We start from the raw sequence: 19,127 nt of genomic DNA on the forward strand, positions 1-19,127 counted from the left end.
GTTAGTTAAAAGGCATGATCAACCACTTATAAATTAAGCGTGTGTTTGGCCCCCATTCTTGCCAATTTTTTCCAACTTTTTTTCAAAAAACAGAGCCCTATGTCAGATAGCAAGGACAGGGACCCTTACAAAAACTGATGTCACTTGCGAAGATGTTGTCAGTTGAGTAAGAAAATTCTTTTCTTTCCGTTTCTACCCTTTTCAATTGATTGTTGAATATTGGTAGAATTAAAAATAGTGGAGGGTAAAGATGTACATTTCAAATGCATCATAGGGCAATTTAGTCCTTTAGGCTCCAAGGCATTATTCTTTCCCTGTCCATCGTTGACAAAAATCATGTGTAATGTAACGTGTTATTAGCTAGTTACTGTAGGAAAATGAGATGAGTGAAAATATATATATATATATATATATATATAAACGGGGGCTAACTCTTTTCTTCTCCGCTATCTTGCATGGTTGTAGGAGTTATTTCTTCATTTGAGGTCATTGATGTGCTTTTCATCACATGCTAATAATTAATAAACTGTTTTCTGTTACATAAGAACGAAATTTAGATACATATAATTTTTATTGCAACTATGATGATAGAAAACATGATGATAAAGAATCACAAGTACAAAATAAGTTTAACATTTTGTGGAAAACATTTAACTTGTTTATTTTGGAGAGGACGTGAGATAATTAAGAGAGTCGACGGAGTGATGACAAGCACTAGGAAGAACAAGGGGTGGCGACGACAAGTAGAGGATGCTTTTTATGGACAGTGCTTCCAACGGCTTCGAGCAGGTCCCAATCTTTTGCTCCAATTGGCAAGGCGAAGTTGAAGTTAAGCATCAATTTTGCTAACGCAAATTCATTGACAGCCATGGCAAAAGTAATACCAGGGCAACCTCTTCGACCAGCACCAAATGGAATGTACTCAAAATTGAACCCTCTAAAGTCCACTTCTGTATTATTAAAGAACCTTTCTGGATTGAATTCTTCAGGATTTTCCCACTCCTTTGGGTCTCTTGCAATTGCCCAAGCATTGACCATCACTTGTGTACCAGTTGGAATGTTGTAACCCATTACTTTAGTGTCCTGTGTCGATTCTCGTGGAACGAGTAATGGAATCGAAGGGTGTAGTCTTAAGCTCTCTTTCATAACTGCCTTCAAATAGGGCATTTTTTCTAAATCATCTTCAGTTATCTCTGACTTGCCTCCTGCTACTTGTCTCACCTCGTTTTGCAGTTTTTTCATGACTTTTGGGTGCCTTAAAACCTCCGTCACTGTCCACTCCAAAGAAGTATATGTTGTATCAGTCCCAGCAGCAAACATATCCTGTCATAAAAAAGAAATTGAAGGTGAATTTTGATATTTCCGAGATGGGAAATATTTATTTATATTTAATGTTCAACGAGTTAAGGCAGGCTTGTCGAGAGATACTTACAAAAATTACACTTTTCATGGTTTCATCATCAAGAGTGAAACTAGTTTTTTTTTCGCTTTGAATTTCGAGTAATAAATCCACAAGATCCGTTGCATTGCTGCTGTTTTCTTGCTTTCTTCTGCTTCTATGTTCTTCAACTATACTTGACAAAAATTTATCAAATGTTTTAGCCAGTCTATCAACTCTAGCATCCAAACCATTCACCATATTCATCCATTTAAGCCACGGAATGTAATCACCTACATTAAAAGTACCCGCTATCTCCATTATTTCCTTCAACATTAACTCAAATTTGTTGCTTCCATCTGCTTCACCATCACTATATTTCCTCCCCAGAGCCACTCTACATATAGTATCATTAGTAACTGACACCAATAAATTGCTCAAGTTTGTCACGGATGTGGGAGAAGTAGATGACTGCCTAATTTTCTGGATCATAAGATCCGTTTCTTCTTCCCTTATATAGCGAAAAGATTGAACTCTTTTGAAACTCAAAAGATGAAGCACACATATACTTCTCACCTGCCTCCAGTGTTCACCGTAAGGCGCAAAAGCTATATCCTTAGACCCATAAACAATTTTATCAGGAATGCTTACTTTTGGCCTGTTTGAGAAAACCAGGTCGTGAGTTTTCATGATCTCCCGGGCTCCTTCAGCTGACGAGACAATAACCGCTGGCACACTCCCGAGATGAAGCATCATGATTGGACCATAGCGTTTGGATAGTGCTTGAAGCGCACGATGGGGGAATAAGCCGAGTTGATGAAGATGTCCAATCACGGGAAGCTTTGGTGGAGATGGTATCCTTTTCCCGGCTGTTGAAGCAGGATTAAAGTACCATTTGAAGACCAAAATGGTGAACAAGAAGAAGGAAGCAAAAGGTAGTAAGAGTTGCAAGAAAGAACTCATTTTCTTTTCTCAAACGGAGAATGCTTGCATGATAATCTTCTTATGTTCTGCTATTTATAATGTGTCCCTTCTCCCTGAGCGCCGTACCATCTTGAAAAATGTGGTTCATCAGCCCGCCAAATATGATCTGTTTCAGACTCCCAATTGCATTTTGCATCCTCTGCTGAATTTCAAGGAAATACACAAAAATGGCTCTTCCACTGTAACAAAAATTCACATTGGCCTTTGACCCATTAAATGTAATTAAAAAAAAAAAAACAAAGTAAGTTAAAAAAAAAAATTTCACAGTAAAAACTCATTTTACCCTTCAGACTGTTTGAATTATCTCTCACCGACCGAACTGACCAACCGACCAGTGCAAAAATCCGATCGACCGACCACCGGAGTTACACCAACGTCGCAATCAACGACCATCATCTACAGTGGAAATAAAAGAACCGGTTAGTTTTTTTTATCTTTTCTCCAGTTCGAATGCTTTTTTTCATAGTATAGCATCCTTAGTAATTTTGGTTGAAATTAGATCTATGGGTATGAGTAGTTAGATTGTGGGCATGCTGGAGTGTAAAAAATGTGATTTTTTGCCATTTATTGGAGCTCAGTGGCCGAAAATGGCGGTTTTCGACCGTTTCCCGACCACCGGGCGAGCAGTGCGAACCAACCGACTGTTAACAGTCGAATACACCGATTGTTAAACAGTCTGGGCCGACTGTTAACAGTAGAGCATCTGGGCCGGTGAACCGGCCCAGATTAAATATTTAAATTTTAAATTTTTTTATAATTTTTGTAATTAATTAAATTTTTTATTTGTTATATTATTTATTTATTTAATTTTTTTATGATTGTCTATATAATATAATAATTGAAATATTGTAAAATTAACAATGTTGATTATTTTTTTTATGAAATTATCTTTAATTTATTTGTTTAAATTTATTTAAATAATATGAATAGTCTAAATTTTAAAAAAAGGTAAAGTAATTATTTATTTAATTTTTATATTTGTCTTTTATATAATTTAATAATTGAAATATTCTAAAATTAACAATGTTGATTCTATTTTTTTTATGAAATTATCTTTAATTTATTTTTTTAAATTTATTTAAATAATATGAATAGTCCAAATTTTAAAAAAAGGTAAAGTAATTATTTAGTTAAATTTTATATTTGTCTTTTATATAATTTAATAATTGAAATATTCTAAAATTAACAATGTTGATTCTATTTTTTTTTATGAAATTATCTTTAATTTATTTGTTTAAATTTATTTAAATAATATGAATAGTCTAAATTTTAAAAAAAGGTAAAGTAATTATTTATTTAATTTTTATATTTGTCTTTTATATAATTTAATAATTTAAATATTCTAACATTAACAATTTTGTGTTGTTCCTTTTTTTTTTTATGAAATTATCTTTAATTTATTTTTTCAAATTTATTTAAATAATATAAATAGTCTTTACATTTTTCGAAAATGTATTTAATTTGAAATTTTTTGTTTGTAAATATATTTTTCAAATAATAATTATTTTATTTAATTATTTAATTTTTATAATTTCCTTTTTTATATAATTTAATAATTGAATACATAATATTGTTCGAAATTAACAATTTGTTTTGTTCCTTTTATTGTTCTTTTATGAAAATCTTTGATTTTTTTTCAATTTATTTAAATAATATTTATATTTTTTAATTTTTTTGACAATACATTTAATTTGATTTGTTGTTTTTTTTAAATATATTTTTCAAATGTAATACTTGTGATTGTATGGTAGTTAGAGTTCGGTTCTCTTGATTTTTTCTGAGATTATGCTTTATTTTATTATCTCTTGTTCAATACTATAACATTTGAATTTTTGCAGGATGGAGTATCATTTAGATGCAGAGTTGAGACGGATGTCGGGGAAAGCTACTTGGAACAGTAGCTTTGAGAGTTTTACTGCTGTATTTGAGCTGCTCGATGATCAGCACGGAGATATTCTACGACAGTCCTTCTTGTGGCCACTGTACCAGTTGTGAGAGGTGCAGTACTCTAACGGTCAAAAGATCAACTAACCAAATGCCTACCAACAAGTACATACTCAAGTTTAGAGTGAAGAATGATTTGCTAGAGCTGTTTGATGTAACTTTTAGAATGAATAAATGTATGTGGAAAGGAGATTTCCATTTGTACCCGACGTCGGGTTACCCAATGTGAGTGAGGGGGTCGGACCCCACACATTTATTGGTGTGGGCCTCGGTGGGCCTTGGACCCCCATGTAAGTAGCAGGTAATTACCCGGAGTGTCAAACTCAAAGTACCTATAGCAAAGCTCACGAGGAAAAGGCCTATCCGCTGTTTGATGTAACTCTTAGAATAAATGTATGTGGAAAAAGCCCCTTGTACTGGGGCATGTATACAGGGGGGCGCGCTGGCCCCTTGCAATAGGTTGGGGGTTGATGCATAAATTCAAAACATTTCATTATTTTTTAACAACACATTCTCCATCAATCTATATTTCAAAATGCATTTTCTGCTAAAAATGAGGTTTAAATACGCTCTAAATTTTGTGAAAAGTAAATTTTTAGAGAAGTGTGATTAAAAAGTATGAAAAAGATATGAATCCAGATATAAAATTGTTTTTATTGGGAAAATACAAAATTGAAAGCTAGTTTGAAAAAATAATAATAATAATAATAAGCTTTAATGAATATGTCCCGAACTTAAAAGGAAAAGAATTAGGCCATAAATACAAATTGCGAGCTTGTGAATTTATGCTAAATTATACATACATCAAGTTATATTTTTGTGAGTTTCAGAGAAATACTTTGTTGTAATCTCCATATCTAAAAGAGTGGAATCTCGCAATCTCAGTAAATATTGTGCGTTCAAACTTTTGGCTTTTTATTATTTTTGTTTTTAAATTCGTTGTCATTGTCGCCCTCAGTCTCCGGCTACTTAACAAGAAACGTGTTAGAATAATGGCAAGAATGTGTCCCTACAACCTTTGAAAATTTGGGACATTTGGGGAGTGGAAATTTTGGTATCTATTATCGAGCTCCTGTTTGGTACATATTGACTTAAGTCAATGTCAACAATATATTTTATCAAGGACGGATTCAGGATTGGATTCAAAATCGGGCTACAAAATTTTAAACTGGACTACTATGTGAAAAAAAATTTACACATAAAAAACTGATTTTTTACCCAAAAAAAAATACCTCAAAAAAAAGTTCTTGGGCCTGAGAGGAGGGGGGGGGGAGGGGGCTACAGCCCAGCCCCTCCTCCTAAATCCGTCTCTGTATTTTATGGGTTACATAGTTTTTCAACCTCATATTTCATCAACTTTTATCAAAATTTACTAAAAAAACTAATTTTAATTCTCGTCAACACAGGAGCCAAACAAGAAAGTATTTTGGAAAATGAAACACTTTGTCATGAAAGTCGTAAACAAGATAGCGCCAATATTATCAACCACTTGTGAAGAAAAACAAACCAAGTAAAATGACAAAATTCAAGAATACCTGAATTATTGTGATAGCTAGTAAAGCCTCCAAGTATAAAATACTGAAAGGATGAAAGATTCACGCACTAATGTATAGCAACAGCACGATTTATAGACAGATAATAGATATTGTCGACATTTTGAATACGTAATAAGAATACGATTTAATAGTATTATTTATTTTCAATAATAAAAATATATATTTGTTAACCATTAACACGATTTTATATGTATTAAAAAATTTAATACTATTGTTAATTTTCAATGAAAAAATTCTAGCTGTCAATTAAATTAAAGCTTAAGTTTTGTATTCCTAATGAATACTATATACTTTCAATAAATTATTGACAATGATATAGTTATCTATTAAGATTTTATTTTATTATTTTTTTTTTTTGGTCAATCTATAACCAATAATAATGAGTTTTGAAAGAGTTTAAAACCAATAAAACTTTCCTTTGTGTATCCTAACATATATGACATGTATCGAAAATAATTAAAAAAAAATTCTTATCCAACACGTAACAAAAATTTTAAATGTATAGCATAATTAAAAAAATGTATCTTATATGTATCAAAGAGTATCCGAACTTGAATACGTATCGTATACATATACTAATAAATTTTCAAGTATTTGTGCTTCTAGTCGATTTATATTAACCTAGAATACAGTACAATAATAAAGGAAAATAAATGTCAAGAGCAACTCAAAATAGAACAACATTTTGGGTCAAAAAAAAGGAAAGGGGGATGTGCATTCAAAGTTTTATCAATAAGAAAAATCTAAGGATTGCATTCCTAGGTGGGTGGCAACCTCTCGAGGGCCTCATATATCTCTACGTTCATTGACCTTCGCTTTTGAATTATCGACTTCACTTTGGTGTTGAATTTCAAGGCATGATAAGCCATTGTTGGATCGATTCCAACCATATCGGAATGCTTCCACGCAAATAAAATCCGTATTATCCTTTAGGAACTGCATTTTTTCGTTTCAAATCTCGAGACAGACGAGCAACAATCCAAAACATTTGCAGGTGGGCCATTAAAGTTTACGAGAAAGATTTTAGGCTATTCAAGTGTCGTGGCTTTGGAATTGGACCTTGTGATACAAATTGTCATCAATTTCTACATCTTTCCAAATGATTCAGTTAAGCCAATCTCTATGGCTTTTTTCTCAGCAAGCCCTACCATCAGGACCATATTAACTATCAAGGGTTGGGGATAGTACATAGAAAATTTTGCGACATATCCCTTGGTTTCTTCAACTGTGGGAATTTCATGCGCAAGTGGTGGATTGAGGTTATTGTCCTTTCTCATCCGTGGGTGACCAGGAATGCCGTTTTATACGAACCTTGTTGGAAACTTAGAGATGGAACAATAACTTTTAGAAGAGGAGAAAATAATATTTCTAATAAACACTCAATTTATTTCTTAACACCAAAATAACTTGTTGAAAATGAGTAGAATCACTAGCCTTCTATAGGTTTCATAAAACATGAATCTAATCTAATACATGTACTTGTTATTAAATGCATTTTAATCCTCAATACAAATCATGTATTTTTCAAATGCATGAATAAACTAGTGCATTGATGTGTGCATGAATAATTACAAAAGACATGAATGAACTTGACTATTAAATGATGAACTTAAAATAAGTGAACTGTATATTTTCAACCGACCTTCTATCAATAATCATAAAATCCATATGGTTCATTTTCGATTTTCGACGGTGAGGTTAATCTTTTCACATTGAAGCCATACAAAAGGTCCGACATCGCAGTCAACGAGCGATCAATCTACATTCGATTAAAGATGCGCCATCGGTTAAAACGTTGCTAAATAATTCATTTCCCAAACTTCCATTAGCAACCAACATTCTTTTTATTTCATTGCAAGCAATAGTTTCCTAGATTACCGACGCATCACAATGCAGTCAATGAACCTCCTCTTCATCGTCATTTTTAAACTTAATAAAGGCGACTCTAGTTTTGGAGTACTCCTAACCCAATCTCTGTCCATTGCATGTTGATTCACCTCTTTAGCATATTTCCTTTAGGAGTCATCTGATGAACCTCCAACATGAGACCCGACAACGATTGACCTTCTCACCTCCCAAAATGGCGTTGATTTCTCTTATTGGGAGCTGATCTGACGGTGCACTCGCCTGATTCTTTGGAGGAGGCTATCTTGGCGTTAGGGGAGTTGCCCTTCCCCTGTCCCGTAGGCTTGCGTATTTCATGCTGATAATGTGAGGAGCAATGGGATGCCACACAGCCATGTTGACTTCTCCCAATGTAATTATGCCTTTGCTCCACTATTTTGTCAATTGTAATTTTCACATTTGGACAATCGTCTTTATCATGATCCCTGGTACGATGCCATATGTAGTACTTTAAATTTTGTGAAGGAATGTAAGACTGACGTACCCGGCTAGCGTAATGGCAACTTCATTCAAATCTGCTTTATAATCTTGGTACTTCGGACAAGAATTTCTTGGAATCAGCCTTGCCCTTATGTATGGGTGTGATCCTCCCCAATTCACTTTTCTTTGATTTATGATAGTTTCTTGATCTTAAATTTTTGCATTAATCAATTTGAAAAACTGGTTATTGGTCGTCGGTCTCTTATTAACGAACATCTCTCCAAAAGAAAATATATTGGATGGAAGGAAAACAGAGAACGCTAAAGAAGAATGGAATCATATTTTATATCTTTAAAGTAAGAATACCAAATTATAGATTACATTCAAATGTCACCGAGTTTGGATATTTATGGGTGAAGGAATGAGCTTGACGTTCCATAGACACTTGACACGTGACCGCATTCCAATGACTCACAAGCACTAATCATATTTTTGTTGTGGAATACGCATGGGACTCCCCGAACAATTAATGTGCCTATTAAAATAAATATAATATGCATATAAAGTGCCTAAACTACAAAGTAGAGAATAAAGTTTTTTTATTTTATGTTATTGAAAATATTTATTTCCCATCGAGTAAATTTTGTTTAACTTAATTGAACTAACAATTAAACATCAATTTAGTTATTAATTAGCCTATGGTGCCCAGTGACTGCCCTGATTTATCTACGTATTCCAACAAAGGATGGTCTATGATTGAAATTTGAAAACTTCCTTTTGATCCATCATACTTCCTAATAAGTGCGTTTTGTGCATTTGTTCGAATCATATTACTAAATTTTTATGTCATCAAATTATAAATTTTTACTTAATATGGGTTAATTTTTTTTTTTTTTTTTTTTTTTTTAGTTATGGACTCGTGAAGCGATTGGAAAATGATGGACAAAAAGAGAGGAGTTGGCGGCTGAGGAAAAAAAGATAAAATAAAAAATAAAATAAAATAAAAATAAGCAGGCCGGAATTTGATAGGAAAAATACAGCACACACATCAATCTTTAATTCTTGATTTTATTCATTTTTGACATTCAAAGTACGTTTTCAATACTTGAATGATTGACATGAATTTATTTTTCTCTACAATTACTTAATCACTAAGGGTGTGTTTGATTACATTTATTTTCCATAGAAAATATCAGTTTTCCACCCAAGTTCCTACTTTGAGTGTTTGATTGCAATTTTTTTTCATGAAAAATATTTTTCAACTTTTGAAAATATGCCTAATTTTCCTTGTTTTTAAGGAAAATATTTTCTTTGGGTAGAGGTGGTTTTTATTTTCCACAAAAGATGGAAAATATTTTCTTTTCTAGGTGATATTTTCCATGTCAATCAAACACACTTTAATTGTATGAATATTTTGGCTTGTTTTACCCTCGAAAGATGAAAAATAAGTTAGACATAATGTCAATTATTGTAGAGTTCCGATAGAAAATAGAAATATATCACTATACTTTACATGATTTTTTAGTGGTCACAAATCGGTTAATGTATTTTTATATTTTCGCATCTATCATAGAAATATAATCGGATTACATGTAAAAATAAGTTTAATTTTAGTCGAGAGAGATTGTTAAATAATTTATAAATATTGACTTTCATAATTGAATTGTGTTATCAAATTTATATGGTTCAAGGTTAAAGGGGATTGATATAAGAGGATTCGGAATCCTAGTACGTATTCCATCCTCATATTTTCATAAAACTTGCTTTTATTTATAATCTTGCATTTATTTAGTTAACTTAGATCTTGCATTCATAATTAGATTATTTAATCTATAGGAAAATTCGCTAAATTCAATAGTTTATGTTAATGCTAAATTAATTCGAAATTTAAACTTGTACAATTTCTTTATGAACGATACTTAGACTCAAAAATCCATTTTATTATTTGTTAAGAAATCGTGCACTTGCGGTATTTTTGATCGAAGTATACTTCGTCAACACTTCCTTATAGAGGGAACTTATCCAAGACTAATTGCATTCCGACTTTGCCTCTCCCTTTGTGATTGTCAAGCATTTTGGCCATCTTTGCCCCCGTTTGGTTCCATTCTTTTCAAAATTTAATGGTTGGAATAGTATTTTTTTTGAAAAATATGTGGTTGAAAAAAAATGAATTTTCTTTAATTTGCGTGTAATATTATTTTATGAAATATTGTGTGATTGAAAATAAAAGAGTGAAAAGAATGAGAATCGGAATGGGGGCAAATGGGGGCTTCATAAGGTACTAAAATTTTCATTTTTATAGGTACGCACTTCGCATTAGATTTTATATTTCATAAGATAATGTGTTCATGTATTGTTAATATAATTGTTGTGAACTAAATGTATGATTCATATACACATGCATGAATGTATATATATATACATATGTGTTCGAGTTGTCATGTCTTCACATGGTAATTCGTGTCATTCACTTTTTGCTTTGCTTTTCTTAAATTAATTTATGGACATTGCATCTTGAGTGTATTATCCATTATTTATTATGAATTTCCTTGTCAATAGTTGAAATATAACTTATTCATTACACCTTGTTATAAGTTTATGTCTTTTAATTGTTGGTAACACTAAATAAAATAAAATGATTTGCTTAACCATTTTGAGGGAAATTTTCACAACTTTTCTGCTCACAAATGTAAAATAAATAAATATAAATAATAAAATAGTCATTTCTTTTTCTTTTTCTTTTTTTGCTTTTTCTTTTTCTTGTTCTGCATATTAGTTTGTTTGTCTTAGTGTAAATTTTTATATCTACACTAGTAGAAAGAGAGTATATTCTGCATATATGGAATACTAAGCACGTTTAATTATTTTAAATGCTTACTTACCAGTAAATTCTTAGGATTAGCCAAACGTGCCCACGTCAATCGGATTGCTACTTGTCTATTATTAAAAAATTTAAAAATCTACATAGGCTGTCTGTCATATTATATGGGTTCTCTGAATGGTTGGTGAGAGCAATTAAGTGGTGCTCATGCAGAATTTTTAATTTAAAAAAAATATATATCAATTGTGATGAAATAGGGCTTTTGGCGTATTGACTTTGTGGGGGGTGGATAAGGACATATTAATTTGCTTTTCTGAAAGATAAATTTGCAAAGAATTCCAAACACGGTTATTAAATTAGGACTGGCGCCGGTCCGAACGGAAACCTGGTGAGCCGGAACCGAATGAGCCGACGGGTTTAATAGAGAACCACTTTATTCATTCTAATTAACTCGCCGGTTTCCTGTAAATGACCAAAATTTGATAGTATAAGGAATTGAAACTTATGGAAATCAATACTCATTACCGACCACTAGGCTATAATTGTCAGTGTGTTAATACTTAATCTATAATATATGACACTTATTATCAAGAATTCCAACTATTATCATTTAAACATTAGCTTCCATTAGAATAAATTAAAAATATTTTTATAATATCAATTGTATGTAAAAAAAAATTGAAAGATGATGTTCATTATTTTTGTGAAATACAATAAACTATTCAAGACTTCTTTATTATTTAAAAAAAAATATTCATCATTCGCAAAAGTATAATAAATCAATGTTTAAGATTTCGATGAAAGAACATTGACCCATCAATCCAATTAGCAACCCATAACTCGATGACTTAGCAGGGTCAATGTCCGAGTCGGGTTTGATTCCAAGTATGTAAACCTAGCTCCATTTGTATTCACTTGTATGCAGGGGCGGAGCTTGAGGCATACTCTAAGTAAATTTCATTTTTTATAGGCACGAAAAAAATAATGGAATTTTTTTATGTATCAGTTTAATACGAAAAGTTGTGACCTACCCTGGCTCTGTCCCTGCTTGTATGTCACAATTTTATTGTAAAATTGTGTTACATAAAGTGCTATTATTTGGCAACATACTTTATTATTGCTTTTTGGGTTATTAACATATTTCATGTGATCTTCATGCATGTCAATACATTCATAAGCATGCATAAAGTAAAGTTTCAGGAAATGAAAATTTTTAAATGATAATAAAGAAAATTATGTTTTGAAAAGATTTGTATCTTGAACTTTTAAAAGGTGTTTTTCTATGTCATGCAAAGAGTGAGTGGAGAGTGGAGATCTGTGCACTCGACTAATGTTGAATGATTAATATTAATCACTTCATGGATCTACTAACAGATTTAGTGGGCTCCAAACGATAATGGTCCTCAACATTTTGATTGACTAGACGATGAACTAAATTAAGTTTACAATCTTAATTTTAAGGAGTTTAAAGTAATGATAAAAACACTAAGTAATTATTTGAAGAGTTTTTTTTTTTTTTTTTATATAAAGGCAATGCACGTCATAAGTATTTATCACATGCATGAGATTTACTTATTGGACAATAGCTTATTCCACATTATCCTCTTCGATGATTCGAGGTGATTGCTTGGCAAGAAATGACATTTTTTTTATATACGTTTAAATGGCAATTAATGATAATACTTTTAAGTTTAAGATTTCTAGGCTTGGGGGTTACAATATTGGCATTAGAACCCAAAGTTATAAAATCAATTTTGTTAAGAATAATTTTATTGTACTGAGTCATTGGAACTTGATGCATAAATGTTGTAGTTGCAAATATAATCTAATTAATTTTTTTCTTATAAGTAAAAAAATATTTGTGACCTCCGATGGCCCCCGCTACTCTTTCTCAAGCTCACAAAGAACATCTGAAACTAGAACTAGATTAATTTAAATGCAACATCAGAGAACTCAATGATAATGGAGGCTCTTATGCAAACCCCAATTGTATTTGAGCAAAACAGCATACCAAGGAGAAATGATCAATTCCTTTCAAAGTTCAAGTTCTCCCTGACATCATTTATTGGCATTACTATCGTCTGGAAGCTGAAAATAGTTAACTGAAATTCAGAAGTCATTCTCTATAATGAGCTACACGAACAAGAAAATGTCACTTATGCTCCCATATTCTCCAGGGAGATGCTTATGATTGGAGGTTATTGGTTCAACATCAACATATATAAGAAGGATATTAAACCCTTTTATCTTGAAGATGTTTAAAGATGACTTCAACAAGAAGTATTTTTTTAACAGTATCAAAGTAGAAAAAGAGAGAGAGTTTATTAAGCTGGAGAAGGAAAATCGAATAGTTGTTGAATATCAAGTTTAATTTGCCCGTCTTGCAAAGTTTGCTCCAAACCTGGTGGCAACGAAAGGAAGAAGAGTAAGGCGATTTAAGGAAGGACTCAAGTCTCGCATAGAGTAACTAGTGATAGCATTCGAATTATGAACTTACAGGAAAGTGGTAAGCATGTCACTTTTGGTGGATAGAGTTCAACTCTTCGATAAGGAAGAGAACAAGGCCAAGTAAAGTAGTCACAAATTTAGTGATGAAAATTCAAAGGACAAATATAGGAAGGATTAATAATGTTCAAAAAAGGAGTAATGACCAAGGCAACAAACAACAAAGAACGACTTCTTCAAAATTGGAAAATATCAATCCCACATAGGAAAACTAGAAGAATATAAACCGCTTTATATAGCTCAAGTTTGATATTTGAGTTTGGACCCCAGGGGTACCAATAGCCTTTGAAGGGGAGAGAACCTATATGCTAGTAGGTTAAGCCAAAGTCCACGCGTGCGCCACCGTCCGACCGGCTGGCACAGCAGGGTCGTGGGCTTGGGCTTGGCCCTTTTTTGGTAAAATAACATTTGAATTATATTATTTTATTATTATTTAACAATAATAATATATTTTTTATGTTATTATTTTTCTTCCCCGAATTTTCTGTGTATGACACGTGGTGCTTCTACTAGAATTTGGTGGGTTGTGATGGTTGACTATCCAAACTGTTTGTGTCTGTTGGACACAACTTTTTGACAATTGTGTCTGTTGGGACACAACCTTTCAACATCTATATATAGCCCCCCATACCCCAGTTATAATTCATTCTAAAATCAGAATTGATTTTCTACTCTCCCGAAATTATCCCTTTGTTCCTGCATCATTTCTGCTTTCATAATTCAGTCCTCGAAAATTATTTCTCGTGCATTTTAGTCATCCAGTGTGTGTGGAGAGATCTAAACTTTACGGGTTCGTCAGGTCTTGTAATTTGGAGTACTACTATTACAAGACGAGGTCGTTGTATCTTGGGAAACGAGTGCTGCAATACCATCAGTACCAGTGCGGGCCATTATCGTTTTAAGGAGAAAGAGTCGAACTATTATCTCGACCATTCAAAACCATCCAAACGTCGTTACTCTGCCCAAATATACATACACTATTATTTGCCTATATTTTTCAACAATCTTAAAATGATAATGGCAATTAGTAGTACGTCTGTTGTACCCCCTAGTACGTATGTCGTACCCCCCAACAATGCTCATGGGGAGAAATCGAAAAAATTCACGGGAGTGGATTTTAAGAGATGGCAACAGAAAATGTTGTTCTATCTCACGACTCTGAATCTGGTTAAAATCTTGAGAGAAGATGCTCCAATTGTTAAGGAGAAGGAAACAAATTCTCAAAAACGAGCAGCATTCGATGCTTGGAGTCATAGTGACTTCTTGTGAAGAAATTACATCCTCAATTGCCTTAACAACACACTATACAACGTATACTGTTTCGTCAAAATGACTAAATTACTATGGGAGTCATTGGAAAAGAAGTACAAAACAGAAGATGCCGAATTGAAAAAATTCGTTGTAGGCAAATTCCTGGACTTCAAAATGGTAGATTTTAAAATAGTAATGACTCAAGTCCAAGAGATACAACTTATCTTACACGATCTACATGCAGAAGGCATGAAGCTCTGTGAACCATTTCAGGTAGCTGCAATTATCGAAAAATTACCACCAATGTTGAAAGATTTCAAAAATTACCTGAAACATAAACGCAAGGAAATGGGACTTGAAGATTTGATTGTTAGATTAAAAATTGAGGAAGAAAATCGAAAAGTTGAAAAGAAGTTTGGAAAGCAGCAAATGGAGGCTAAAGTCAATTTGGTGGAGCCAAATACTAGCAAGAAAAGAAAGCACCCGAATAATGGCAAGCAAAAGAGCAAGGAGAAGAAATTCAAAGGAGATTGCTATAACTGCGGTAAGCCTAGTCATATTGCAAAGGACTGCCTGTAGAAAAAGCAAAACAAAAAGGACCAAGTGCACTTGATTGAAGAAGACAGACTATCTAACGGAGTGTCTGAACTAATGCTCTCGGCTGTTGTATTTGAAGCAAACATGGTGGATAATCCGAGAGAATGGTTCGTTGATACTAGCGTTACTCATCACGTTTGTGCGGATAAGAAGATGTTTTCATCTTACACTCCTATCAATGGACGACAACTCTTCATGGGCAACTCAGCAACATCAAAAGTTATTGATCTAGGTAAAGTAGTGCTGAAGATGACATCAGGGAAAGAAGTAACACTCATTGATGTGCTGCATGTCCCCGATATTCGCAAAAACTTGGTATCCGGAGCTCTGTTAAGCAAGAATGGGTTGAGGCTGGTATTTGAATCTGACAAGTTTGTACTCACCAAAAATGGCATGTTTGTAGACAAAGGGTACTTAGCCAATGGGCTATTCAAATTGAATGTATTGCTTGTACTCCGTGATTTTGATATTAATAAAAATAAATCTTCTGCGTACTTGATTGAGTCTTCTAACTTATGGCATGATAGGTTAGGACATGTAAATGTTAATACTTTACGAAGATTAGTAAGTTTAGATTTATTGCCTTCTATGTCCTTTGATCAAAATCATCGATGCGAAACATATGTAGAGGCTAAATTAGCGAAAACACCGTTTCATTCAGTTGAAAGGAACTCGAATCCTCTAGAACTAATTCACAGTGATATTTGTGATTTAAAGTTTGTGCAAACTAGAGGAGGTAAAACGTATTTTATTACTTTTATAGATGATTGCACAACATATTATTATGTCTTTTTGCTAAGGAGTAAAGACGAGGCTTTAGAAGCATTTAAACAGTACAAGAATTAGGTTAAGAATCAACTAAGCAAACGAATAAAAATTGTTCGTAGTGATAGAGGTGGGGAATATGGAGCACCGTTTGATGAATTTTGTTCAGATTCTGGGATTATTCATCAAACTACAGCTCCTTATTCACCTCAATCAAACGGTATTGCAGAACGTAAAAATCGTACTCTAAAAGAGATGATGAACGCTATGTTGGTTAGCTCTGGTTTACCACAAAATTTGTGGGGGGAAGCAATTCTCTCAACTAACCACATTATAAATAAAGTACCACACAAAGGTAGGAATGAAACTCCTTATGAGGTATGGAAATGTCATAAACCTTCGTACAAATACTTAAAAGTGTGGAGGTGTTTGGCTAAGGTACAAATACCAAAGCCTAAACAAGTTAAAATAGGGTCTAAAACCATCGATTGCATATTCATTGGATATGCTAATAACAGTAGTGCTTATCGGTTCCTCGTGCATAAGTCTGACATTCCGGATATACATGAAAATACTATCATTGAGTCTAGGAATGCTGTATTTTTTAAGGACAATTTTCCTTGTAAAGATAGGAAAGAAATAAGCTCGCAAAAACGAACTTATGATTCTGCAATTAGTAATCCTCAAAGTGATGAAAAACCAAGGCGCAGCAAAAGAACCAAAACATCTACATCTTTTGATCTAGATTTTTTAACTTATATGTTAGAAAATGAACCTAGGACATTCAATGAAGCAATGTCTAGTCCAGAAACTCCATTCTGGAAAAGAGGCTATCAATAGTGAAATTGATTCTATTATGCAGAATCATACCTGGGAATTGGTAGATCTTCCACATGGTAATAAACCATTAGGTTGTAAATGGATTTTCAAAAGAAAATTAAAGATTGATGGATTAGTACAAGGCCAGATTGGTAGCTAAAGGATTCAAACAAAGGGAAGGCCTTGATTTTTTCGATACATACTCACCTATGACAAGGATAACATCAATTAGAGTATTAATTGCAATCGCAGCATTGCATAATTTAGAAGTCCATCAGATGGACGTCAAAACAGCTTTCTTAAATGGTGAGCTAGACGAAGAAATTTACATGGAACAACCCGAAACTTTCATCGCTCTTGGACAGGAAAAAAAGGTGTGTAGACTCGTCAAATCATTATATGGACTAAAACAAGCGTCAAAACAATGACATGCAAAATTTGACAAAATTATGTTGTCAAATGGTTTGAAGAATAACGAATGTGATAAATGTGTTTATATTAAAATCACACCTAATGCATATGTAATCGTATGTCTATATGTTGATGACATGCTAATTGTGGGTAGTAGTTATGATATGATAACAAATACCAAAAAAATAGTGACAAAATATTTTGACATGAAAGATATGGGTATTGCAGATGTAATATTAGGAATTAAAATTCTTAAAACACTTTAGGGACTTGTAATGTCTCAATCTCACTATATTGAGACTGTACTTAAAAAATTTAATATGTATGATAACAGTCCAGTTAAAACACCAGTAGACTTAAGTCTACATTTGGCCAAACATAAAGGCGAACCCGTATCTCAATTAGAATATTCTCGAATAAGAGGCAGTCTAATGTACATTACAAACTGCACTCGTCCGAATATTGCATATGCAGTAAACAAACTTATTAGATCTACAAGTAACCCAAATAATGACCATTGGAAAGCACTGGTAAGGGTTCTTAGATATCTACGATACACCTCAAATATTGGATTACATTATACGAGATATCCAGCTGTATTAGAAGGATACAGTGATGCTAATTGGATATCAGATACAAAAGACTCAAAATCCACTAGTGGGTATGTTTTTACCGTTGGTGGTGCGGCTGTATCTTGGAAATCCTCTAAACAAACATGTATAGCTCAATCCACAATAGAATCTGAATTCATAGCTTTAGATAAAGCTGGAGAGGAAGCAGAATGGCTTCGAAATTTTTTAGAGGATATTCCATGTTGGCCTAAGCTTATGCCTGCAATTAGTATACATTGTGATAGTCAGTCGGCTATCGTTGGAGCACAAAGTAGTATGTATAATGGTAAGTCTCGACATATTCATCGAAGACATAATACAGTTAAGCAGTTGATCTTAAATGGTGTTATTTCCATAGATTATGTAAAGTCTAGAGAAAATCTTGCGGATCCGCTTACCAAAGGCTTACCAAGAGATCAAGTATACTGCCTATCAAGGGGAATGGGCTTAAAGTCTACTACATAAGAATCTTTGTAATGGTAACCCAACCTTACTGATTGGAGATCCCAAAATCTTGGTTCAATGGGACAACTAAGTTATGAATATTCAATAAGCACTTCGGAGTTAACTCCTACCCATTTCTATGATAAAGAAATGCTATCTACAAAAAGTTTTAGGTTAAGTTATACTTTTAATGATTCCTATATCTTGAACTACCTAAGTGAAGTATGGCAGGTACTCTTAATGGGAGATCACCTATAAAAGTGTGAAGTGTGGCCGCTTCTATAAGAATGTTTCAAAGGCTTGAATTCTCTAAAACACTTATGAAATCCAATAGTTGTTCAGGGCCAAAATGAACACAACAGTATGAACTCGAAAATGTTAGGAAGGTTATTGTATTGATACTATTGTCTTGGTTTACAAAAACGGCCGACAGTTCAAGACACCGCGTTCACTGATTAGCCAAGTAAATCCAATAGTATTCCGCTACGGAAGGTTCAAACCCAAAAGGTACCTATCCAGATGCGATAACATTCCGCCTAATCTCTCTACAAGTGAGGGAGAGTTGGATGGGTGGCAGGTGAATTAATATCCATTTCTCATCATATGATATAAGAGAGAGAGAGAGAGAGAGAGAGAGAGAGAGAGAGAGAGAGAGAGAGAGAGCTGGAAAGGGTAGAAGAAAAAAAAAAAACGAGAAAGAGGAAGAAAAAGGAGAA

At 33.2% G+C, this 19,127-nt stretch overlaps 1 protein-coding gene across 3 annotated transcripts in view; it reads right to left on the reverse strand.

The window, feature by feature from the left end:
• Positions 1–541: 541 nt before the first annotated feature.
• LOC111391046 (cytochrome P450 71A3-like) overlaps positions 542–19,127 on the reverse strand; it is a 28,152-nt gene continuing 9,566 nt past the window's right edge. For 2 of the 3 annotated variants that reach the window (XM_023016187.1, XM_023016186.1), the window contains one exon: positions 542–893. In XM_023016187.1, the coding sequence (XP_022871955.1) occupies positions 715–893 (179 nt within the window). In that variant the 3' untranslated portion in view covers positions 542–714. Of the gene's footprint in view, positions 1,324–1,432; positions 2,401–19,127 lie in introns of those variants that run through there. The other variant, XM_023016185.1, reaches the window with a different exon arrangement.

The sequence above is a fragment of the Olea europaea genome, unplaced genomic scaffold (assembly GCF_002742605.1).
Source record: "Olea europaea var. sylvestris unplaced genomic scaffold, O_europaea_v1 scaffold744, whole genome shotgun sequence".
Taxonomy (NCBI): Eukaryota; Viridiplantae; Streptophyta; class Magnoliopsida; order Lamiales; family Oleaceae; genus Olea; species Olea europaea.